Source organism: Spea bombifrons, chromosome 8, assembly GCF_027358695.1.
Source record: "Spea bombifrons isolate aSpeBom1 chromosome 8, aSpeBom1.2.pri, whole genome shotgun sequence".
Lineage (NCBI taxonomy): Eukaryota > Metazoa > Chordata > Amphibia > Anura > Pelobatidae > Spea > Spea bombifrons.
The window spans coordinates 44,353,682-44,377,959 of NC_071094.1; the positions used below are offsets into that span (position 1 = coordinate 44,353,682).

At 44.3% G+C, this 24,278-nt stretch overlaps 5 protein-coding genes across 5 annotated transcripts; 4 read left to right on the forward strand and 1 right to left on the reverse strand.

Annotated features, from left to right (window-relative positions):
• Nucleotides 1-498: 498 nt before the first annotated feature.
• Nucleotides 499-1,662, forward strand: LOC128503185 (3-galactosyl-N-acetylglucosaminide 4-alpha-L-fucosyltransferase FUT3-like). Its single transcript, XM_053473222.1, has one exon. The coding sequence runs from the start codon at nucleotides 503-505 to the stop codon at nucleotides 1,604-1,606; it is 1,104 nt and encodes a 367-aa protein (XP_053329197.1). The 5' UTR covers nucleotides 499-502; the 3' UTR covers nucleotides 1,607-1,662.
• A 5,359-nt stretch (nucleotides 1,663-7,021) lies between these two features.
• LOC128503940 (4-galactosyl-N-acetylglucosaminide 3-alpha-L-fucosyltransferase FUT5-like) lies at nucleotides 7,022-8,221 on the forward strand. Its single transcript, XM_053474134.1, has one exon. It carries the CDS (start codon nucleotides 7,022-7,024, stop codon nucleotides 8,126-8,128), a length of 1,107 nt encoding a protein of 368 aa, XP_053330109.1. The 3' UTR covers nucleotides 8,129-8,221.
• Nucleotides 8,222-10,246: 2,025 nt separating this feature from the next.
• Nucleotides 10,247-17,652, forward strand: LOC128503941 (vomeronasal type-2 receptor 26-like). The gene is made up of 6 exons (XM_053474135.1): nucleotides 10,247-10,443; nucleotides 12,020-12,311; nucleotides 14,094-14,909; nucleotides 15,515-15,736; nucleotides 16,236-16,362; nucleotides 16,706-17,652. Exons 1-6 carry the CDS (start codon nucleotides 10,247-10,249, stop codon nucleotides 17,650-17,652), a joined length of 2,601 nt encoding a protein of 866 aa, XP_053330110.1.
• A 596-nt stretch (nucleotides 17,653-18,248) lies between these two features.
• On the reverse strand, nucleotides 18,249-20,295 carry FANCF (FA complementation group F). Its single transcript, XM_053473243.1, has 2 exons — nucleotides 20,222-20,295; nucleotides 18,249-19,414 (listed from the first exon to the last, which is right to left on the reverse strand). The coding sequence occupies exon 2, from the start codon at nucleotides 19,376-19,378 to the stop codon at nucleotides 18,344-18,346; it is 1,035 nt and encodes a 344-aa protein (XP_053329218.1). The 5' UTR covers nucleotides 19,379-19,414; nucleotides 20,222-20,295; the 3' UTR covers nucleotides 18,249-18,343.
• Nucleotides 20,296-20,505: 210 nt separating this feature from the next.
• Nucleotides 20,506-23,280, forward strand: LOC128503181 (uncharacterized). Its single transcript, XM_053473218.1, has 4 exons — nucleotides 20,506-20,620; nucleotides 21,348-21,540; nucleotides 21,709-22,695; nucleotides 22,876-23,280. Exons 1-4 carry the CDS (start codon nucleotides 20,556-20,558, stop codon nucleotides 23,011-23,013), a joined length of 1,383 nt encoding a protein of 460 aa, XP_053329193.1. The 5' UTR covers nucleotides 20,506-20,555; the 3' UTR covers nucleotides 23,014-23,280.
• Nucleotides 23,281-24,278: the final 998 nt, after the last annotated feature.

Here is a 24,278-nt window from a genome sequence, read left to right on the forward strand (position 1 = left end):
TTAAGTTGCTGTGTATGCTATTTTTGTTATATATGCTGTATATAATTATATTTATTATTTTGTATGATTATATTTTTCATAAATTCTATGAGCAGCAAAAAGTTTATAAACAAAGTAACAAGCAACTGGGTGGGTTCAATATATATATAATTAGCTGGATAAATAAATGACGGTTATATGGATAGGAAGCTACATCAAAAAGGAATGCATATTAAAGTACTTTTGGCTTAAAGCGATAATAAGAAAGGTGCGGTCGAAAGATTAGGATCAGAGGTGGAGTTCAAAAGGAACGTCAGACAGGCCAGATCTCTGGGAGAAGGCGGCAGGGAGCTTAGTCAGGCTAATAATACAAAATTGGGACATTTGAAATGATCTTAAATTATTGCAACATCATCTCCGGGCAATAAAGTGATGAATCTTCAAGAAGTGGTCATTGTCCGATGGGACCAGTCTTCGTCGTTGAGGTATAAACTAACAATCTATATTTCTCAACAGTTTGAATATGGCGAAGATTCCATCCAACTGCCAGAAGGTGATCTTCTTTCTTCCTCTGCTCGTCATTTTATTGTTCGTTTCATTTGCCTGGAGAAGGAGTGACATCATTCCAAACATCCTATATTGTCAACAACCAAAGGCCGATCAAAAACCAGCTGACCAACAAAACTTGACAGTCCCTACACTGAAGGAACCGAAGGAACCGAAGGAGCTCATTGTGCTTATTTGGGTCTGGCCTTTCGGAACCCACTTCCCATTGGACACTTGCCTCCCGGTTCATGGGATTCCTGGTTGTAGGCTGACGGCAGACAGGAATTTATACAATGTAGCTGATGCTGTGGTCATGCATCATGTAGATATCATGTATGACAAAAAGTCATTGCCTCAGCAGCCACGACCTCATCACCAACATTGGGTCTGGTTCAACATGGAGCCTCCGTTGATTATAAGAAACTTGCATTTCCTAGATAACCTTTTCAACATGACTATGACTTTCCGCCAGGATTCCGATATCTACAGACCTTATGGGAGGATTCAAGCCCTGAAAGAGCCTCTAAACCTCACCATTCCGGCCAAGTCCAAGCTGGTGTCTTGGGTAGTTAGCCAGTGGTACCCAGGTGCTCCTCGTATAGCATATTACGAGGAGCTGAAGAAACACATCCCTATCGACGTCTACGGAAAAAGAAATATGAAGCTGAGTTGGGATGACTTCTACAGCACTATCTCTCAGTACAAATTTTATTTGGCCTTTGAGAACTCCATCTATAAGGACTACATCACTGAGAAGTTATGGTCCAACGCATTTGGCTCCTGGGCTGTGCCAGTTGTGTTAGGAACATCTCGGAAGAACTATGAGCGCTTTGTTCCTGCGGAGGCCTTCATTCACGTAGACGATTTCTCCAGCCCCAAGGAACTGGCTGCCTACCTTCTTGAGTTGGACAAGGATGACGAGAAATACAGGAGATACTTTAACTGGAGAGCCCAGTACCGCGTGTGGATGGAAAGCGGGTGGGATAGCAGCTACTGCAAAGTCTGCAGAGCATTGAGGCAGGCTTCTGTCTACCAGACCATCCCGAGTATAGCCAACTGGTTCCTAGACGGGAAATTCTAAAGGTTGGAGGTTTCTACACCCCTGTTATTAGGGGTCACTGTCCCCAGCAGACATATTACTAGTCCCCTGCTGATTTTGTACGTTTGCCCACTGACAAAGACATGATCAGACAGAATGACAACAAAAAATCTATTTCATATACTGTATTTCCCCATGTATAAGACGCTCCCATGGGGCCCAAAATTAGAAAAAAATTTATTATCATAAAATTAATTCTCATCCTCATCGCTCCCATCCATTAACTGCCCCTAAATTAACCCTAAAGGCCTCATTAACCATAACTGCCCGTAAATTAACCCTAAAGGCCTCATTAACCATAACTGCCCCTAAATTAACCCCCACCTTCAGGGTCAATCGGCAGTGAGTGAGAATGGGGCGGGGCCAACCGGCAGTGTGACAGCAGGGGGGGACTGGGAAGTAGTAACTGCAATCTACAACCTACAACCCCTGTATAAGACGCACCCAGTTTTTAGACCCCACATTATACGTGCGTCTTATACATGGGGAAATACGGTAAGTTTTAAATTGATTTGCATTTTAAAATAAGTATTTGATCAGTCAGCAAGATGTCTGGCTCCCAGGTGTCTTTTATACAGGTAACGAGCTTGTTACCTGTATAAAAGAAAATGGGTCGTGGATGGGAATTCCAGCATGACAATGACGCCTTATTCTGGATTTTGTTGTTGTTATTCTGTCTCTCACTGTTCAAATAAACCTGCCATTAATAATATAGACTGATCATGTCTTTGTCAGCGGGCAAATGTACAAAACCAGCAGGGGATCAAATCATTTTTTCCTTCACCGTCCATGCATTGGTATGAATCAACAAAAACGAAGGCGATCTCCGACGTCGCTGACGAAGACAAGCCCCAAAAGCTCGTCATGATTGGTCCATTCACGTGTAGCCGCCATTAAAAGTCGTCCAGAATTCACAACATCAAAGCAAGGTGGAGAAACCAAAACCTACGCTCAATGTGATCCTTTGTGTTATTTCATGATATAAACAGTGGTTTGAGGAAGGAAAGCCGGATAGATAAAAGAAAACAGTTATTCAGATTGGGGGACACAGCCGATAGACCACCGTAAACACACGCAGACAGATAGTTTAAAGCCCTCTCACTTTTTATTGTCAGCGGGTGCTCTTTGGAATAACAGTTTAACTCTTAAATTATAGCTTTGGACTGGAAGTTTAACAATCTCATTGCACAATAACATACACATTAACACCAAGGTGCCGTACAAGCAGCATGACGCAACATAGGCTGTCAACTAAACTCATTAACAGGTAGCGTTTGTTCTGCTCTAATTATATCATAATTGTTAACCTAAAGCGGAAAATGTCAACAACATCAGACCCATGGACTTGTCTGTGTGTGTGAATTAGGCTTGCGTATTTTGATTCATAGGAATTATTTTCATTCATTCGTAAGAATGTCCCCAATTAAACAAATGAAGCAGGAAGCTTTGAATTTTCATTTCACTCACCCACTCACTCACACACTCACTGTCACCCTTCCTCATTGTCTCCCTATCTTCTTCGCCTTCTTCTTTGTGTTTTCTGCTTCTTCTGTCTTCTTTCTTCTAGGGTGATCTACTTGTCCTGGTGATCCGTCTGGCCCATTCTTTTTCATACTTTTCATAGCACTGGCCATGTGAGATGGGACATGGTTGCCAAAAATGTAAATGTCCCGGGGCAGCCTAGATCACCGTCCGCATTCCCTCGTAATAGGTGAGTATACTAAGCAGATCAGGAGGACTCATTACCGGCGACTTCACCGCCATAGCAAAGGATTTCTCTTTTGTGATATAGACTCTGACTTGGCTTTCTGTCTGAGTGTCCTCTCTTTCCGCTGAAGTTGACGGCCAGCGGTTCCTCCTTTCGTTTGTTAGTGTGTGTGGGAATGTTCGCCTTTTATATGTGCGCATCTGGGTATGTAAGCGTGTGTGTCTAGGTAAGCGTGTTTTTTTACTGGGTATGTTACTTTATGTGGGTTAGTATGAGTGTGTGTTGGTCTAAGTGATTGTGTTAGTTTTGGTAGTGTGAATTGCTGTTGTTTGTGAATTGCTTACTGCGGTTTTAGCCCTAATATCTATTTTTCTGTAGCCTGACATTTTTTTTTATATTAAAAAATTAAATAGATATTTTTCTTTTATTAAAATAATATAAAAGAAGCTAAAGGTGCATTAAGTTTGTTGGCTCAGAGAGTGGTTTTTTAGCTTCTCTCCTCATCATCCTGGTGGAATCCATTTTGAATTGAATATTTTATATTATTTCTAATAAATTATTCTAATTGTTTCTCGTAAGGGACGCTTTCTTTCTCTCCTATGACTCGCCGATATTTAATTGCTTATTAACTTTCGATTATGTTGCGTTTTCATATGTTTCTCTTCTTCACCCTCAGGCTTAATTTATTTACGCATTAATTTATATCATGAAATATTTGATTGTTTTTTTTACTATAATAATTCTGTATCATTGTGACGAAATTAGTTTTGTTATTGGTTTAATTATTTGTTGTTTAATATTTAAGGGTTAATTTATTTCATGTATCTTTCTATTATAATTTTGCATCATGCCTTCACATTATAGGTGCACTGATTCATTTCATTACTTTCATGTTTAGATTTTTTACAAATCCCAGTAATTATTTGATTTATTTCTTTATGGTTTATATCTATGGTTATATTTATATCAGCACGTGGTCTAACACCTCCGATTAAGAGCTGAAGTGTGAAACGCGTCATCGCCCAGACTCCCGATCTGTAAAATTATGTTATTGCAACAAATCCGCACCGCTATCAAGATCGTGCCGCGGTTTTATCTTATATATATATATATAATTTTTTTATTATTATTATTTATTTATTATAATTTTTTTTTTATTTTTTTTTTAAATTTTTTTTTATTTATTTATATAAAACAAACAGAATCTGTGATAGAAATTCGAATAAGATCCAGGGTAATGTTACGGAACGGATCCTCCTAGGTGACGAGGAAGCCCTCATTCCGGTTTAACCGATCTTCGCTCCAACTGTAAGGTTTTGGAATGGTAATGGGGCTTTGGAGAAACTCGCATAATTAGAGGAGGGATGATGGCTTTAGTTGTTGGCAACTAAATATTTTACTCTCCATTTACCGGCTAAACCTGACTTTTACCAAACGAACTCCACAACTACCGAGCTTCAGAACTAATTAGACACCCGGGGCCGCATGTCTCTCCGCTACAGAGAATCCGACTTATAACGTTCACCCTGCTACATCTGCCTTAACGGATACAATAAATAACTGTAAGTATTTACCCGGTGGGGAATATTTCCGTATGTCTATCCCATGCATGTTTAAATCCCCTCGCCGTATTACCCTCTACCACCTCTGCCGGGAGGCTGTTCCACTAACCAGCTACCCTCTCAGAAAACAAAAACGTCCTTACTACCTAAGCCTCTGATAGACGTAGACGGCAGAATTTTTTGTATTTTCTTCCGTCCGCTTTATGTCGTTAACATAAAAATTCCTTGCGGCGTGGATTCGGGATACATATGAGAACCAGGAATGTTTTATCTATGCATAAATATTGTTCTGATGGCGAAAAAAGGAAAAGGAATAAATTAATCAGAAATATGTATTTAAAGACAATGTGTTGTGTGCTGGGGGGGGTTAGTGGTTATTGTCTAGTTCGTTAATTCCGTTATCATGTGCATTGTGTCATAAAAAACAGCAGTGGAAATATATATATATATAAAAAATATAAAAAAAGTACCAGGATATGAAGAAATTCACAATAATCAGCTCTGCCTGCTGTTTTTACACTTGGCACATTTTTCTTAATATGTTTGTGCGTTTTGTAGAAATATTAATTATTTTAAAAGAAAATGTGGATTTAAAAAAAAAAAAATCAGGTAGATTTAAAATACCCCGTTGCAACTATAGTAACATAAAAATACCTAAAAAAAGTAGCAAAGACTTTAACTGGAGAGCCCAGTACCGCGTGTGGACAAGGGAAGGGTGGCCTAGTAGCTACTGCAAAGTCTGTAGAGCGTCCCGTAGGGAAATATTTAGAGAGCGTGAAAGAGAGAGTGAACGAGTGTGAGTGTCTTAGAGAGTGAATGAGAGAATGAATGAATGTGGGCACCAGGCAACAAATTTAAATCCCAAATTAAAAATTTCCATCCCGAGTATAGCCAACTGGTTCCTAGAAGATGGGAAGTTCTAACATGAAAGATTTCTAAAATGTCACGATCTTTCAGGGCCATTGTTCTTAAAGACATGTCAACCATAGATTATATTAGCCTTTAATTAATGATCTGTACCTTCTATAAAGCTTATGGTCTGTTGTTTCTAACAGGCACCCTCATCAGTATTATAATTGTAGACTGAATTTGATAATATTACATACCGTATTTGCTCGATTATAAGACCAGGTTTTTTCCAGAGAAAATGCTCTGAAAAATACCCCTCGTCTTATAATCGGGGTCGTCTTATAATCAGACCTCAACTGGGTCTGACTGTGAGGTATATATACCACATATTTACCATATATACCACATATTTACATATAGGTATAGACACACATACACATATACATACACAAACACCTATATACTCATATATACATATATGCAAACATACACATATAAACAAATAATAAATTCCCTCACTGTATTAGTCTCAAACCTCTTCTGCTGTGATGCTGCTCCACGTATCTACTACCCTCTCAGCAAGTAAAAAACTAGGGATCCCAAATTCCATTTAAAGTGATCTCTGCTGTAGCAAGTGAAAACCTAAGTTCCCTATTGAGAAGTTTTTGGGATGTAACGCCAGCGGTTATAAAGAAACGCCGCATTTCACGTCTTCAAACAACCAAACAGTGTATCTTCTGCCCAGACTCTGTGTCTGTGAAGGATCAGCTGCCAGAGTGAAGAGGAGGAGACCACCTACAGGGAGAGGAAGAAAGCAGACTAAACCACTCTGACAGCAGAGGGGTGTATAGAATTAAATAAAAGCTTTTCTTGCTGCTCTCCCCCGACTACAAGGTGTTTTCTCTGCTCTCTATGTCTAGTATAACCTACATTAGAACAGAGAGCTGCTCCAGTGGGCCTCTTTGAATTTCGGGGGGGGGGGGCAGTGCCGTTTTAACCCCTCTCCCCCCCCAGATGACCTTCATCAATATTCTCTTAGAGATTTTATAACTTAAATATTAATGTATAAAATTGTTTTATTTCCTGATTAGTAAACACGATAGAATGTTAGAAGACTTGCGGGAGATGTTGTTTAGCTCGTTTGCTTTGTGTAGTAAATTCTGCTTTAGTTGATATCTGTTAAATGGAAAACATGTTCTTTCCTTACGTTGCAGTGTTTCTGTATTAGAATTTAGAGTAAAAGTAAAATTTAGTTCTTTCTTTCTCAACAGTTTACAAATGGCTCAGTCACCATCCAACTCTCGGACGATAATCTTCTTCCTTCCCGTCATCTTCCTCGTTTTCCTCATTTCTTTCACTTGGAGGAGAAGTGGCTTCATTCCAAATATCCTTCATTGTCCGAAAGCCCAGGCCCTTCGAGAAACAGGCGACCAACAAAATACGACAACTGCAGTAACATTGAAAGAAGAGAAGGAGGAGAAGGAGCTGGTCGTCCTGCTTTGGACCTGGCCTTTTGGAACACATTTCCCGCTGGACACGTGCCAAAAAGTTCACGGTATTCCTGGGTGTAAGCTGACGGTAGACAGAAATGTTTACAATACAGCTGATGCTGTGGTCATGCACCATTTTGATATCATGTATAATAAAAATTCATTGCCCCAGCAACGAAGGCCTCATCACCAACATTGGGTCTGGTTCAACTTGGAACCTCCATTAATCATAAGAAACTTGCATTTTCTAGATAACCTTTTCAACATGACTATGACTTTCCGCCAGGATTCCGATATCTACAGACCTTATGGGAGGATTCAAGCCCTGAAAGAGCCTCAAAACCTCACCATTCCGGCCAAGTCCAAGCTGGTGTCTTGGGTAGTTAGTAAATGGTACCCAGGTGCTCCTCGTATAGCTTACTATGCGGAGCTTAAGAAACACATCCCTATCGATGTCTATGGGAGAGGAAACATGAAGCTGAGCCAGGAGGACTTTCATAGTACTGTTTCCCAGTACAAGTTTTATTTGGCCTTTGAGAATTCCATCTATAAGGACTACATCACTGAGAAGTTATGGTCCAACGCATTGGGCTCCTGGGCTGTGCCAGTTGTGTTAGGAACATCTCGGAAGAACTATGAGCGCTTTGTTCCTGCAGAGGCCTTCATTCACGTAGACGATTTCTCCAGCCCCAAGGAACTGGCTGCCTACCTTCTTGAGTTGGACAAGGATGACGAGAAATACAGGAGATACTTTAACTGGAGAGCCCAGTACCGCGTGTGGATGGAAAGCGGGTGGGATAGCAGCTACTGCAAAGTCTGTAGAGCATTGAGGCAGGTTTCTGTCTACCAGACCATCCCGAGTATAGCCAACTGGTTCCTAGACGGGAAATTCTAAAGGTTGGAGGTTTCTACACAGTTGTTACTAGGGGTCACTGTCCCCAGCAGACATATTACTAGAGTTGTGCATCCATTTTTGTACGAACTTTATTTTTAAAGTTTTTTTTTATTTTTAAACGAAAATTGCCAGTACGAATCGACGAAAACGAGGGCGATCTTGTTGATGCCGCGGCAGACATTTTTCCCCCTGTTCCTGAGTAGAGTTTAGTCGATGAAGACAGTCGGCCATTTCCGAAAACCTGTAATTTATTGACATGTTAATTTTTTTTTAATCTTTCTGTCATATGATCTATCGTTCTTCATTGATCAATAAATATTGGTGACAATATGATATGTTTAATAAATAATATTGGGGAAATCCAGTCCTGCCCCACGGGGCTGCCAGTGCCTGCCTGCCCAGGCCTAGTTACCTACTGCTACTGCTACTACTACTGTTGCTGCTGCTGCTGCGCCTCTTTGACCATCCTTACTTTTGGGGAACCTTTTTAAAATTTCTAGAATGAAAGACCCCCCCCCCCGAATTCTGTCCGAAAGGAACGGCCTGAAAACGAACTCGGCAAAAATGAAACGAAAATGTAATCCGAATCGATTTTCCTCTCTGTGCTCAAGTCTACATATTACCCGGCGGGGTGAGACAAACCTAGAAGATGTTGTTGTCCTGTTTACTGCCCCAACTGTCCTACTCCGGTCAGAGCTCGACCATGATTCGCTGAGCTTGCTCCATTTCCGATTCTGCTGGGAACACTTAATTGTCTCAGATTCGGACTCTAAGAGCATTCTCGCGATTGGTTTCTTTTATGCGAATCTTGAAGACCCAGCTTCTGTTTTATCCCCGAGTTCAGTATGCATCATATGTTCTCTCCAACGCATTAAAGCAGTCATTTCTAGGCTAAAAATATGGTCAACCTTGGCGGCTCCTTAAGGGATTTACGATATCGCTGACGTAAAAAGAATAAGAAGGAATACCGGTAGTAATTATGATGTTTTTTAATTAAAACATGTTAATTTAAATGATGAAAGGAGATAAGACAGCACCGTCGCCATGTGCATTTACAAAGACACGTAATGTGAGGATGACAAATGTATGTAGAGGGTGATGTAATAGAAAAGAATAATTCAACAGCCCAACCGGAATGTACCTGACATATGAGACTGTGACGCAAACCTGGAGAAGAAAAATACATGGAAGTTCCAAACTGTTACCGTTATTCGGGGGCAACAGGCTGTTTGGGGTGCAAAGGTGGCACAGGCAGGCTGTTGGGGGGTGCAAAGGTGGCACAGGCAGGCTGTTTGGGGGTGCAAAGGTGGCACAGGCAGGCTGTTTGGGGTGCAAAGGTGGCACAGGCAGGCTGTTGGGGGGTGCAAAGGTGGCACAGGCAGGCTGTTTGGGGTGCAAAGGTGGCACAGGCAGGCTGTTGGGGGGTGCAAAGGTGGCACAGGCAGGCTGTTTGGGGGGTGCAAAGGTGGCATGTTGCTTGTGAAGTCGGAGTTTGTTGCTTAAGTACTTATTTGGGCCTCTTAACACTTTTGGTTCCTGTGATTTTAATAATAATGCGGTATATGGTTATCATTACGGAACAATTTAATAATTTTTTAAAATTTAATATGATTTTTTAAAGGATGAATTATAGCCATTTCTATCCACAGACGTCATTTGATCAATAAACTGGCGGTTAACAATGATTTTGCTTCCCGCTTCCAGCTCGTCCTCGTAAATAATCGCTCCGGCGAAGTTTTCAAATCCCCTGTTTGGTTTCTAAAATTACACCCGCCCTCCGGAGCGAGACAAACAACATAATTCACGTCCTTATTTTTAAGATAAGAAAAACAAAGTTAAAAATGTAATTCTACGAGGGATTTGGGTGCTGCCCAAAAGGCTGACTTCTCATTACAGAATCTTAATCCGGACAGCGCCAGAGTATAAATTACTGGGAACAAAGAATCCTCTTCACCGATCCTTCTCCTTCGTCTCAGAATTACAATTTATTTCTCGTCGGGGAGTCTGATTCTAATATATATATAATTCTGATCCATATATATATATATATAAAACAGCTAAATATTTTTTTGACGTACAAAAAAGAATATTTCCGACAAAGGCCTTTCGGCTGGTAGAATGATGCTGTTTTTCCTGCTAATCGTTCTTTTCCGGATTCTGAGAACGGAATGCTCGGCCCAAACCTTTAAAAACCGCCGGGGTTTGTATCGGGCGGGCGACCTCATCATTGGGGCTATCGTTTCTGTTAATGGTCTTATAAACCACGATAAGCCGTGGTCTTTTAAAAACGAACCGAGAGAGGATAGACATATATTGTAAGTATTGTTTTTTTTTTTTACTTCTCCCCCCCCCCCCAAAAAAAAATATCTTATGATTTGTGCATTAAATACAACGGTGATTTTGCGATTATTATTATTCAAAAATGTGTATTTTTGGTTTAACAAAATAAGGACGCATGTAATGGAAATAGCCACGGTATTACCAACGACCTATAAATCTAGCTGCATCTATTACTACCTCTCTACTCATGGGGAGGGTCATAGGGGGGTAACAATGGTATTCTCTACAGGTGATCTATAAGGTAGGGGGGTATAGTTTTCTGGGTCCTCCCAGAGATCTACTCTATAGAAATGAACACACATGGTGAAATCTTACCAGGGATCTATCAAGTGGGATCTGTAGGTCTCTGTGTCCTCCTGGAGATCTGCTCTGCGGAGCTCAATACAATAGAGGAGATCTTACCAGGGATCTATAAAGTGGGATCTCTATGTCCTTCTGAAGGTCTACTCTATGGAACTGGACACAATACTCTAGGGGAGATCTTACCAGGATCTATGAAGTGGGATCACCAGATCTCTGACCTCCTGGAGATCTGCTCTGTGGAAATGAACACAATTATCTGGGACGGGTGTAACTGCTGCTTCTGGTCAGGTCTGGCCATCTGGTTCATTGGGCTGATTCCTGGTGGGCCGGTGACTTATGGGGTCTTATTGTTCATGGTACTGTCTTCCCAGAGGCAGTTCGGGTTCTGTGGTGTAAAGCTGTCCTAATCCAGCTGAAGGTAACGTTTACGTCATTGAAAGCCATTGGCCTCAAAACGCCACCGGTCAAGCCGTGATTTGATAGTGGCCTAATTTTACATGGCTGTATAGGTTTGTTCTAATTCCATATGATGGCCCTATAACCCCCCCCCACACACACACACACACAATAAAAGAATACAAACACCATTTGCTGTCAGAGCCACACTGGCCAGACTGGAATTTCGGGCTGGAGACTGGCGCGCACAGGGTTAAGAGGCAGTTATTTGATTGCGGTTAGATTTCCTTGGGTGGCGTTCAGGGAGTTGTCTAATAATTACAGGTTAAATAAGATTACACTATAGAGGTGGAAGATTTAACAGAACAATTAATATTTATAACGCCGTGTTCTTCACACATTACTGCCGAGTGTCTCTGCATTCTTTCTGCTCGTAAAAAAAAATGCCATGAAGTCTTTGGGTGCCCAAACCAAGTAGTCCTTCACCCAATCTCAGGGTGACGGGGCAGATTCTCAGGGTCACGCGGTCTGGATCTGACTCCTTCCTATTCTCCCCCCGTTGTGATCATATATAAGACTCTCAGTTGGTGCTTTTGGTCCCGGAATGTTATGCTTGATATCCCTGCTTGAATTCAGGTGATTCAGTTAAGTCTAATTTTAAATAATGACAAATCTTCATCTTCTGAGGGTCAGCTCATTTAGAACGTTACCAGGTCTGGCTAAGAGTCCCGAAGGCATCATTACTCCCCCAATGTACCAAGGTCGGGTCAATGCATGATGTCATGTGGTATAGGTTGCCCACCTTTATTAAGGTTTTAAAGTCGTCGCCTCTTCCCTTCTCCGGTATTACAGTGCCTTCCAGGAAAAATACCAAACTCTCCTCACCATCATCTTTGCTATCAATGAGATCAACGACAATCCAGAATTACTACCAAACATTTCCTTGGGCTTCCATCTCTACGACTCGTTCCTGAATGAAGGAAAAACGGTGGACGCCTTTCTGAGGATACTGACCGGCATGGACCTCAGGTTGCCCAATTACAGATGTACGAGCCAGGGACGCCTGGTAGCCGTGGTCGGGTGCGCATCGTCCAGGCTTTCCATCCTGGTGGCCAATGCTTTTGGCATGTATGGCTACCCACAGGTAGGTGCTTCCAGAGCCTGCTTCTGTGTCACATTCAAAAAAATGAATGGGGGGGGGGGAATTCACACAATAGTCGTCTGTGTATGTCGGCTGAAACTTGGCCGTACCAAGGAACCACAATGGAGCAATAGCAAGACATAAAGAAAAACCATTTGAAGATTTAAAGGTGTGGCAGAGCTCGCCGACGTATAAATAAATAATTCTCCATGTAAGTAACCATAGCAAGGTGTTATTATAGCACGGGAAACATACTCGCTGTCACACCCTGTCGCTATTAATTCTTTAATTACTTTCCTGTTTATATCTCGGGAACTGCTCATTCTAATTGGAAGTCAGGTGACCTGAGACGCTCGATGTCAGCATTATCATGACGGCAGAACAAACGCTATGGGTTTTATATTATATTATGATAATATTTTAATATAGGTTTTTGTCAGAAAATATTATATATATTATCCTCACTAGCTATACCAACTCAGGTATTAATGACTAATACTAATAATATAATAATAGTAATAATTATAATGCCTTCAACCACCAGCATTACACAAATTAAGCACTCTCTATAATGCTAGCGCACAGGAAGCACTCCCTGCTAAGGACCAAGGCAGGAAGTATCCATGGAACAAACCACTTGAGGCAAGAGAGGGGGTGGAATCTATTCTCCTCCAAATGACAACTATTGATCAAGCTGTTGCACCTCGTCCCGAGTTTTGTTTAAAGGCCGTCCTGTACAGCGGGCGATTACTTTCAAGGGATACATGTATAAAGTGGGTATAGATGCAAAAGGTGATTATTGTTGACCTTATTTGCATGCGTCTACCCAGAATCCCTTGTGGTTGTGGCAGCACCACGAGATTTCTGAGGGGAAAACAAGCCTTCTGGCTTATCTGGTGTCTGCAGATGAGTGATTAATAATGCGTCTACTACTCCTTAATTTTAGTGGAAGGGAACTTTTCCAAAAGCATCTGGTAGATTGAGCCCTGAACTTTGTGAATACCACCACTGGGTGGCACCATTATAAAGGTTGTATTCCTCATCATCACCATTTTGTATCATTTACTGCCATCTAGTGGTTATTTAGCATAGTTCAGGGCTCCATCAGCGTTCTTCTTCTTTAATATATACTTTAGTAACCAAGCAAACCCAACAATTAGTCATTGAAGTCAATGCAATAAATTCTACTGAATATAAGAAAAAAAACACACAAAAATATTCCAAAAAAATACCAAATGCATTATATGAAAGATAACCCTGTAGCTAGAATTGTGATGTCATAAGAAGACACTGGAGGAATTTGTAAAAACTTTTATTATGCAGCTGTAGAAATAAAAACAATAAAAATTACATGAAAAAAAATCTTACATCACAAAATCATGGAAATCCTAGGAAATAGTAAAGGTCAGTGATATAGAATTTTTTTTTTTAATACGTGAAAAGCCTATTATAGCCAAGTACGTATTCTGGTCCCCTGGGGCGACAAGTCCAGAGGCCTAGGGTGGCAAGTCTAGGGCAGATCAGTCTCTGCCCAGATGGCCCCCTGCTCAATGGGTTGGCTACACAGCCTCCATTTACTGCATTAAAATGTGTTTTAAGTCACGGATCACCAGGATATGATGTCATATTTTGGCGCTCTGCGGTGAAGACGCTGGCCATGGAGCAGTAAGCTGGAGCTGTCCTGGGTCAGTAACCTAGGTAACAACATTACTTGTTATAGCCACCTGGAGATTGATTCGTAAAAACCCTGCTCTATACACAATGTGCCCCTTGTGGTCCTTTCAGATCAGTTATGGTTCCACCGATCCTCAGTTGAGTGACAAAGGGAAGTTTCCGTATTTTTACCGCACGGTTCCAAACGAGAACCATCTATACAAAGCCATAAGTCTGATTCTAAAACGCTTCGGCTGGACCTGGATCGGGATCATTTACTCGGACGACGAAATCAACGAAAGCGCCGTCCAGAGACTAACCGTGGTCATTACCAAAAACGGAGGATGCATCGACTTCTCCAAAAAGTTCCTCAGCTTCTTCAAATACAAATCAGACGAGTATATTCGGATGTCGGAGACGATCGCGAAATCTTCGGCCACCGTTATTCTGTTTTGGGCCGACTTGGAGTTTACTTTCAATTTCTACCTGGTGCTAAGAAACTTGCTCACCTCCAGGAAGGTCTGGATCATCATGACGGACATGGAACATCTGCTTACGCCGACCATAGACACGCTGGACCTCAGTCCGTTTCACGGAAGTTTGGGGTTTCAGATAAGCAGAAGGGACGTCCCGGGGCTGATGCCGTTTCTTCTGAACGCGACCCTGGAGCAGCATCCGGAATCCGACGTCACCTACTTCTTCAAGATTCTGACGTATCGCTGTAACCGGTCCCGGGATTATTTATACCTCGACACCTGCAGGCACGATCTACAGCAGAAAAAACAGTTGTTAGGCGCCCAAATATCGCTGGCGGGATACCGCGTGTATAACGCCGTCTATGCTTTGGCGCATGCCCTCCATGACCTGCTCACGTACAGATGCCAAAAAGAAAGGGATAACAACAACGGGGTGGCTGCGCTCTGCCCAAAGGACGTCGATCCTTGGCAAGTGAGTACATTTTAAATTAATATTAAATCCCGAAATATCACCCCCCAGTATAACCCCTCCTATTACTGCATATCATCCCCTCCATAACCCCCCTGTTCCTCCATATCACTCCTCCCATTTCTCCATATCACCTCCTCTATAAGCCCTCCCATTACTTCATATCACCTCCTCTATAACCCCTCCCATTACTCCATATCACCTCCTCTATAACCCCTCCCATTACTTCATATCACCTCCTCTATAACCCCTCCCATTACTCCATGTAACCCCTCCTATTACTCCATATCACCTCCTCTATAACCCCTCCCATTACTTCATATCACCTCCTCTATAACCCCTCCTATTACTGCATATCATCCCCTCTATAACCCCTCCCATTACTCCATGTAACCCCTCCTATTACTCCATATCACCTCCTCTATAACCCCTCCCATTACTCCATATCACCTCCTCGATAACCCCTCCCATTACTCCATATAACCCTCCCTATAACCCTCCTATTACTCTATTGCTTATTTTTTACTGTTTTTCGTTACATAAATTCTCTTTTTCATGAATTTCGCCAAAAAATTGCTCGTTTGCTTCCGCGTTCTTCCTTCACACAGCTTCACCGTTTCTTAAAGCACATTTACTTCACAAACAGTGCTGGAGAAGATGTGTATTTTGACCAAAACGGCGACGTTCCTCCTACGTACGACTTGGTGAACTGGATCTTTAACCCTACGAAGCGACTGACCGGTGTGAGCGTGGGGATAGTGTCCCTCGGTGCGGCGATAGAGGTCTCCATCAACAATTCCGAGATCGTCTGGCCACATTACTTCACAGAGGTATCGTATAGGGTGTAATGTATAGGAGCCATGAAATGTCTATATGTTCTTTTGAATAATAGGTATCAGCGCTAACTGATTTAGGGTCCAACTCTGCTTCCTTTGCCTTCTTTCTTCGTCCACTTCTCCCTGGTTTCAGCTCAGTTGACCAGGTCTCCTGGAGTGCTTCTCCAAAAGGGCGGAGCCATGTTCTTCTCTCTTCCCCCCCGAAAAGAGAAGAAAGAAGACAAGGGTGGAGGCATGGAGCCATGTTCTTCTCTCTTCCCCTGAGAAGAAAGAAGACAATTGAAGAAGAGACAAGAGAAGAAGCAGATCTGCTGGAAAAGAAAGGGACATCACATTTATTTATATAGCGCCAGCAGATTCCGTAGCGCACCCCTGAATACCGGTCTAGGTAGTTTGTTGAAGTTCCAGTTAAACGAGTTAAGAAATGGTTATACTTTCATGTGTGCCACGGCTGTTCACAAAGTTTAATGCCTGATACTATGTTTCCATGCAGGTGCCCCCCACCTCTGTTTGCAGCGAGACTTGCCCCTTCGGCTACAGGAGGATGACCCTGGAGGGAAGGCCCCATTGTTGCTACAGCTGCACTCCCTGTCCCAGGGGAGAGATAACAAATCCTACCGGTGAATGAGACACAGGGGAAATCAAAAGGGGGGGTCCACTATTAAAGGGGGTGGGGGGAGGGGCTCCCTCTATCCCATGTCCGGTATGGTGGGGTTAATATAATTTTCATAAGCAGAGACAAGGTCTGTCCACACCTCTTACCCCAAACCCCCCTATCCTGTGCACAGTGGGATGGTGGCGATGATGAAGGGGGGGTTAAAAATTTCTCCATTTTTTTCAAATTTCCTAATTAATTTTTGATGGGGAAACAACATTCCTCAAAAAAGGACAACCAATAAAACTTACAAAAATGATACAAAAAAAGAGACAAGTACATGTAAGTAACTATATTTATTTTGCTAGATATGGATTATTGCTGGAAGTGTCCAGATGATCAGTGGCCAAATAAGAGGAAAGACCGGTGTGTATCCAAGCCGGTAATGTACTTGTCATACCAGGAATTTCTTGGAGCATCATTGGCTTCCACGACTGCCATTCTCTGCCTGGCCTCTCTTCTGACCCTCGGGGCGTTCGTATATCACCAAGACACCTCCGTCGTCAAAGCCAACAACCGAAGCCTCAGCTTCCTCCTCCTCGCTTCCCTTTCTCTCACCTTCCTCAGTTGCCTCGTCTTCATCGGCCGGCCAGGGAAGGTCACCTGCTTCCTACGGCAGACTCTCTTCGGCATCTGTTTCACGGTGTCCGTCTCCACCTTATTGGCCAAAACCATCATCGTGGTCTTGGCCTTCCACGCTACCAAACCAGGAAGCAAACTGAGAAGATGCATGGGTCGAAGGTTCCCGCGCTTGCTCGTTGCCTTCTGCTCATCTCTTCAGACTCTTATTTGCACCACATGGCTGGGAACATCTCCACCGTTCCCGTTCAACGACTTCCAGACGCAGCCCGGCGAGATCATCATCGAGTGCAGAGAAGGACTTGGGTTATACGTCATCCTATCGTTCATTGGATTCTTGGCCATGGCGAGTTCCATCATAGCTTTCCTAGCCAGGAAGCTCCCGGACGCATACAACGAAGCCAAACTGATCACCTTCAGTATGTTGGTCTTCTTTAGTGTCTGGGTCTCCTTCATCCCAACCTACCTGAGCACCACGGGGAAGTACATGGTAGCCGTGGAGATATTCGCCATTATCGGTTCTAGCTCCGGCATCCTCGTCTGGATATTTTTTCCCAAATGCTATATCATTCTTTGCAAACCAGACAAGGCCAGGAACGCCAACGCGACAAGACGTCATCGAGCAAGAAATGGCTGTCACGTCCCTCCGGGGAAAATCCAAGTCCTGAAACTGTAACCTGCGTGCTTTATGACCATGGCTTGAACAACTAAACACTGTCTTGGTGCTTTACTTCGGCAGACCCCGGTATCTGTAATTAAATCATCTTTACATCCATGTCTTTATTTCTTTGAAGTATGCATTATTGGCAAGAAGTAAATCCAAAAATGAGTTGCATGGAACATTCTAGACCTTTTCCATATACTTCTGGAGATTGGGGGTCTCTAACACTGTACTACCTACCACTAATGCCTCTCGCTATACACCCAGCACTTTACTGCATCGCCTGCTTACCTTTAAGTCCTCAGAAATAATTACTCCCAATTCCATCTCTTACGTTGTCGCTGATGCTACACTCAGTGTTGGGATTTTCTCATTCCAACTGCATTACTTTACATTTATCAACATTAAACCGCAGCTGCCAGCCCTACGGCTCACACCGGGGAAACTTGCCAATGTTGACCCTTCGTAGCGTGGGAGATAAAACCACAATTCTCTTGCAAAGTGTATCTTTAATGAATAAACTCCTGTGTTAAGTAAACCACCGCGAAGGTCTTCTTGTTACATGCAAGTTGCTCATCAATGAGTGAGAAAAAATCAAGCCACACAAAAACATTTTCTTTATTAAAGTAACATTCCATTACTTTTGCGGCGTCCTAGGAGAACATATGTTTTAGTTTTGTTTGATAAATTTACCCAGAGTAGGAGATTACGTTTTACTAATTTCAAGTAATAAATCGGTCCATAAACTGATGCCGGGTACATCGTAATCTCCATCCTGAGCTTTTAAAGTCCTAAGGAACGTTCCCGTAGCCTCTTTAAGATCCTCAGAACCTGCCATTAAGCACCTAAAATGATCAAGAAGCATCTGGAAGGACAACTCGGCGCCGACCCACTCCCCGGAAGAGATATCCGTTTCCATGTTCACTCCAGACTTGGCCAAGAAGTCGAGATGGGCTTTTCTCACCCTGGGGTATTTACAGCTGATTTGCGTCAAGGTTTGGCAGCTGAGATTACTGCAGAAACCGGACAACGTACTATCATTAACGAATAACCACTCCAGAAGATGTTGGGACAAGGCAGTCTCGTCGTCGGGGGTGGAAACGTCATCTTCTGAAACTAGAATGACCGCTAATAAGTGGAACACCAGCGGCGGTGAAATCCTGCTCAGAAGATCCAGCGCGACAGCACTCTGTTGATCCGGTTCTAAAGTCTTAATTCTGTCTTTTAAACGGGTGCTCAGAAGTTCCGCCTGGGTCAACACAACCGGGTCTTCTAGAGGGTTCCGCGGTCCGCCTGCGGGGAGAACAGAAAGCAGGAGACGTGAGGCAGCTTTCTGAGCGATGATGTGGTTCACGCCAGAAAGAGCGGCCTTTGTGCTACATTCCTCCTTTAACTTAGACAACAGATACTTGACAACGTCCTTGGGAAGGGCCTTATTTTGCAGAAGAGACGTACAGAGGACTTCTTCACATTTTCCAAGGTCCTCAAATTGTATGTAGTTATAATTCTTCATGCAAGAGTTAAGCTGGCCATTCTTCAACCTAAGGTGGTCCTCCAGGACTTCTTTGATGGCCTCGCTGGTCTGGAATCGCTGGTGGACATGTTTGAAATAAGCTCCCCATTCCAGGGCTCGCCGAACACTTAAGACGTCCCAGTCTTTGACATGAACGCTCCGAGACAAGGCGAGGACTTCCACAAAATGATCTAGGTTTTCTAGCATTGTCTTCAGCTTCCCGTCCATGATGCCCTCAGGGCTTCTTCATAATCGTTGGAAAAACTGAAATAAAAAAAAACAAAAACATTTTAGCCAACCTGTCACATGATAATAATAAAATGCTACTAATAACACTTATAATAAAATATTTTTTCATGGGGCTGCAGGGAGGGCGTCCAATGGGCTGTTTACAAGGGAGATCTCTCATCACCTTAAATGATCCATTTACACTATGGGGGGGGGGCTGTACCAGGTCTCCACAGCCTCCATCGGCTGTCTAAAAGGTGCTGCGAGCCCAGGTCCCAGTGCCCACGGGTCCGGCCTAGCGGAGCGCCCAAGGTAAACATGCCTCTGGATCGTAACTGGGAACTTTCGGAGGTTATTTGCGGGATGCGGGCGACGCGTGTAACGGTCATACCCGGGAACTGCCTCATCGGGTCTCACCCGGAGAGGCGGCGCTTCACCCCGATACTCCAGAACGTTCCCAGGCGTGAAGATTCATTTTTCATGTTACTGACCCGCACGTGTAAAGCAGCTCCTCGCAGGCCGCGGGACGCGATCACCCTGCGATCATCCTAACCTATTGGCTCAAATAAAAATGGCAAAACGGGGTCAAAAAGCAGGGAATTAGTGCAGAAACAACCAAACGAATATTTTTGGGTTCTAGAAACACACGCCAGGGAAGTCTCTCCAAAAAGTGGGATTATTTATTTTATTGAATAAAGCTTCCCAGAATTAACTTAAAACCACTTAATAACAAATTTGAATCCGTAATTATAAAGTAAAAATAACCAAATAATTAGATTTTATGCAAATAAATGCATAGTGATGGGGGAGGGGTCACGTGACTGTCAAAATAACCCGACCTACCTTGCCAAGATGGCGATGCAAACACGAACTACCCCCTTCACCAACCCCATAACCCGAGGTACAACCAATCCTTCACGCTGATGCCCCCACTTCCGGGCAGGGCGCATTTGAGTGACGTATGAGAGAGGCTCGCTCCCGCGGCGGCGGCCATATTTGTTGAGGGAAAAATACGGCGGTCTAAACGGAATAAGCCAGAGGCAAGCAGGCTTAAAGGTTCCATAGGGGCTGCCCGCAGTTAAGATGGCTGCCTATGCTTCGCGGCGTCGCGCAGAATCAGTCGAGGAGTTGTGACGTAAGCAGAAAGCGGAAGAAATTGTTTACCAAGCAAAACACGATGCCGAAGAGTTGTGCGCTCCCCGAGTGCAAGAAGACCGAGGGCAAGGGGGTCGGTTACTACAAGTGAGTGGGCACTGCTGCGTGTGGGGAAGACTCGCGTGGGTCATGTGTGAGCGGGCGCTGGGAGAAGGGACCCCTGTGTGAGGAGACTAACGCGTCACGGAGCAGCGGCGATAATTACTATAATTGTTTATTGGTTTATATAGCGCCGCCATGTGCCACTGTGCTGTACGTTTGTCCTTAGAAACAAAGGGTGAGCAGGACCCTAGTCACAGGAGCTTACAGTCTAGAAGCAGGGGGGGAGGGGTCTGTTACTCAACAGGTGGAAATGAAGACTGTGCCTGAAATCAGATGTTACCGGCTAAATGCACAGGGTGAGGGGTACGAGGGGCCGCCGGAGGGCAGCAGGCCCAGGGCTGGGAAAGGTGAGGCGGAGGTCGGCGAGAGGCCCCGTGTGTTGTTCTGCCCGTCTGCCTGTTCTGGGTCGTAAGGGTTATTTTGGAGGAAGCCAACGGAGAGAGAGACGACGGGGAGAGGTATCAGTCAAGGGATGGGGATGGGAGGGAACCCTGACAGCGGCAGTCATGATGGATTATGAGGTAGAACGGCCGAGACACACAGGTGCTGTTATGTTTATTGCCCGTGGACCGTTATGCTGATTGTATTATTGTCTTCTGGGATTATTATATATGAGACCGTTACGCTGATTGTATTATTGTCTTCTGCCCCCCCGCGTGGGATTATTATATATGATTTTCAGCTTTACTAACTTGTTCTTTTCTCATTCTAGGTTCCCCTTGCAGGACAAAGTGCGCCTGAAGCAATGGCTGCTGAACATGAACACGGAGAACTTTATCCCCACCAAAAACCAGTACCTGTGCAGCAAGCACTTCAAACCATCCTGCTTCCAGTACCGCTGGGGAGTGCGCTTCCTAAAGCCAGATGCCGTCCCGACCATCTTCCCCGTCACCGGGGGTGTTATGGTATGTCCCGCCACCATAGTTGGTATTAAAGAGAGAATGATTCATATGCCTCCGATTGGAAGCCTCCGGTTCTTTAACCTGCGTTCAGCTGCGCATGATGTTAGAACACAGAATGATTTCATCTTGTGATGTCGTCGTGTCTTACTTTGATTTTTTTTTCCCCCCCAGACCAAGAAATGCCCAGCTGCGACCAGAGTGCTCCATTTTGCACAAAACGTAAAGAATGACGTAGGTGCCGCGTCTACCCCGGGCTTGGAATTTATCGGGACGCGACCCCAGACGCAGGCGCAGACAGAACCGATGGCTATAGCCATCAACCCCGTCTTCCCGACCGGACAGATCTTCATCGGAGCCGATTCTCTAGTTAAGGACGTCGCCATGGCCAGCACCGTAACGGGAGCAGTGAATCTGGTACCTTTAGTCCACTTTGTGGAATCCTTTGACGGCTTGTCGCTGACGCTGACCCCTTCGCAGGCTCCGGGTCTGTCTTCCATAGCGCTGCCTTTCGAGGTGACCGGCGAGAACGGAATCCCGTTGTCACAGCCCATCTCCTTCATTACCGAGGAACAAATTGCTTCCACGACGCTGCAGCACGACTTATACGCCGGCAAAGTCATCTCGCCGTGCCAGACAGAAGTCCCCACCATCCTAAATATTTCTAACGACGGAACCCTGGTGATCGAAGATGTCTCCGCAGGAGCTTTCAGCCAGAGCGGCTTGCAGGTTGAAGCCCCGGCAGAGATGTCGCCTGAGGAGCTGGCAAACTATCTGGAGACCATGCAGACGGCCACGGCTGTTCCCGTTTTGCCGACAGGACCGCTTCCACCCTTGATGCCCTCCGAGACGGTGCTCTCCAACTCCATCACGGGACCCATATCATCCACGGTCCCTATTGTGTCCAAACACGCCACGCTCCTGTCAGGGACCCCCGCGCCGCAGGAGGAGGAAGAAGAAGTTCTCGTAGACGGGGGGCTCACGGAAGCCCTATCCACACCTGAACTCTTGTCCATAGCCGTGGAATTGCAGAAGAAAGTGAAGACCCTTCAGCAGAGACATCGCAGGAACTCCTCCAAGCTGGAAGTCCTGGAAGGCGTCGTGGAACAGCTCAAGAAAGAAAACGTCATCTCGGATGAGAAACTGAATTTTCTTGAAGTGGTAGGTACTGCGGTGGTTAATCAGCCAAAGGGAGCGAGACCCAACAGATGCTGAAGCCGGAGCCCGGCGGGACCTCCGATAGACCTCCGTTAAATCGCCCGCAGACGGTGTAGGGGATACTTTGACTGGTCTGTGTTAGGCTTGGTCTACTGATTGGTCGTTTTTCCGTGTCTCTTACAGGCTTCTGTCCAATCCGGTTCTGAGTTACCGGAAACTCACGCCTTTACCATCGTTTGCCGAGACGACGAACGGAATGTGATGTACGCTCTGCCGGCGGACAATGACAGCCAGACCGCAGTGAATTTAATCACGCTGTAGTTTCATTTTATTTTTGTGGTAAAGAGGAACTGTGACCGGCCCAAACCTTACATTAATCCGCCGAGCGTAAAAGTGGTCTGCTTGTTGTATTAACGCTGGTTTTTGGGATGTCTCTCCTCGCCCCCCCCCCCCCCCCCCGATCAGGTATATAAAGCAAACTAGAAAGGCTTGAGGTATAAAGCATCATCCTGATCGGAGGACAGTTACACGATGTATATATAAAACGCTCTAAACACAAGAGACACGAAACACGTTAACACAACAACGCGTTTTAATAATATAGAGGTCTCGTTCGCTACGGATCCTCCAATCAGCCGCCTTCTGCTAAAAAAGGCAGATCGACTTGACCAAAACACAATCATTTTGAGGTTATATTTTTGAGAGTGATATTCTATAAAGCAGCTTTATTTATGTAGGTTTTTGAAGCGGGTGTTTGAGTGGTGTTTTAATAGTGTGCTTGCTTGGTTTTTTTTTTGCCCCCCCCCCTGCTTTATGGCTCTACCTTTAACACAGCGTTTAAGACATTTGGAAGGACCCCTCGCTCCCCTTTTACGGGGGGCTTCTGCCTTGTGACCCGCATAGACATAGCTCTGAGTTTGCCTCCTGGTCACACACTGGTTCTCGGGTCGTAACTAGGGAATGATTACCGGCTTTTACAACGGAGCTGAGTGGGGGGTCCGACGATGTTACCGCGTTTCATCACTGGAGACGCTGGAGAGCGCTTTGTAAAGGAGGAGTATACTCAATGGCGCTGCAAACTGGGAAGGGCTCGACCGGCCCCCAAGGATCAGACGTGTGCCAGGCTTCGGGTAAAGCATATGTGGACCCCCAGAACACAGCATTATACCCCTTGCCCCACTTTACTGTGTGTGGCAGCAGGGGTTAATGAGCCATTCGCCATGCTCCGCGTCTTCGGCATGTGTGGCCGGGCCCTGCTGGCGCCCATCAAGGATTTTTTTTTTGGGGGGTTCACCTGAGTTAAAGGGGTAACTGAGTATTTTCTGCCTTTTAAATTGTTTACAATGGGTAGTTTTGTAACTGCTGAGTGCACCTTTTTAATTCTTTATGTTTGGAAATAATTGTTCATTGCTTTGTAATTTGATTATGAAAACTTGAATCTTTGATAAATGATAAAATATTCTTTACCGTTTTCCTGTTTTCTTTCCCTTTTTTTAACCTATTAAATAGTAACGTATAGTTTTCAATGAAATATCTTAACACCTTATCAGGTTTCCGGGCACAGCTAGTTTTTGTCTATTGTATAT

Bases quoted from the DNA above. Each gene is read 5' to 3' on its own strand.
- LOC128503181 (XM_053473218.1), top strand. From the start codon at position 20,556: ATGCCGAAGAGTTGTGCGCTCCCCGAGTGCAAGAAGACCGAGGGCAAG. The intron at 20,621-21,347 runs GTGAGTGGGCAC...TTCTCATTCTAG, and splicing joins AAGGGGGTCGGTTACTACAA to GTTCCCCTTGCAGGACAAAG. The intron at 22,696-22,875 runs GTAGGTACTGCG...TGTCTCTTACAG, and splicing joins AACTGAATTTTCTTGAAGTG to GCTTCTGTCCAATCCGGTTC.
- LOC128503941 (XM_053474135.1), top strand. From the start codon at position 10,247: ATGATGCTGTTTTTCCTGCTAATCGTTCTTTTCCGGATTCTGAGAACG. The intron at 12,312-14,093 runs GTAGGTGCTTCC...TGGTCCTTTCAG, and splicing joins GCATGTATGGCTACCCACAG to ATCAGTTATGGTTCCACCGA. The intron at 14,910-15,514 runs GTGAGTACATTT...TCCTTCACACAG, and splicing joins AGGACGTCGATCCTTGGCAA to CTTCACCGTTTCTTAAAGCA.
- FANCF (XM_053473243.1), bottom strand. From the start codon at position 19,378: ATGGACGGGAAGCTGAAGACAATGCTAGAAAACCTAGATCATTTTGTG.
- LOC128503940 (XM_053474134.1), top strand. From the start codon at position 7,022: ATGGCTCAGTCACCATCCAACTCTCGGACGATAATCTTCTTCCTTCCC.
- LOC128503185 (XM_053473222.1), top strand. From the start codon at position 503: ATGGCGAAGATTCCATCCAACTGCCAGAAGGTGATCTTCTTTCTTCCT.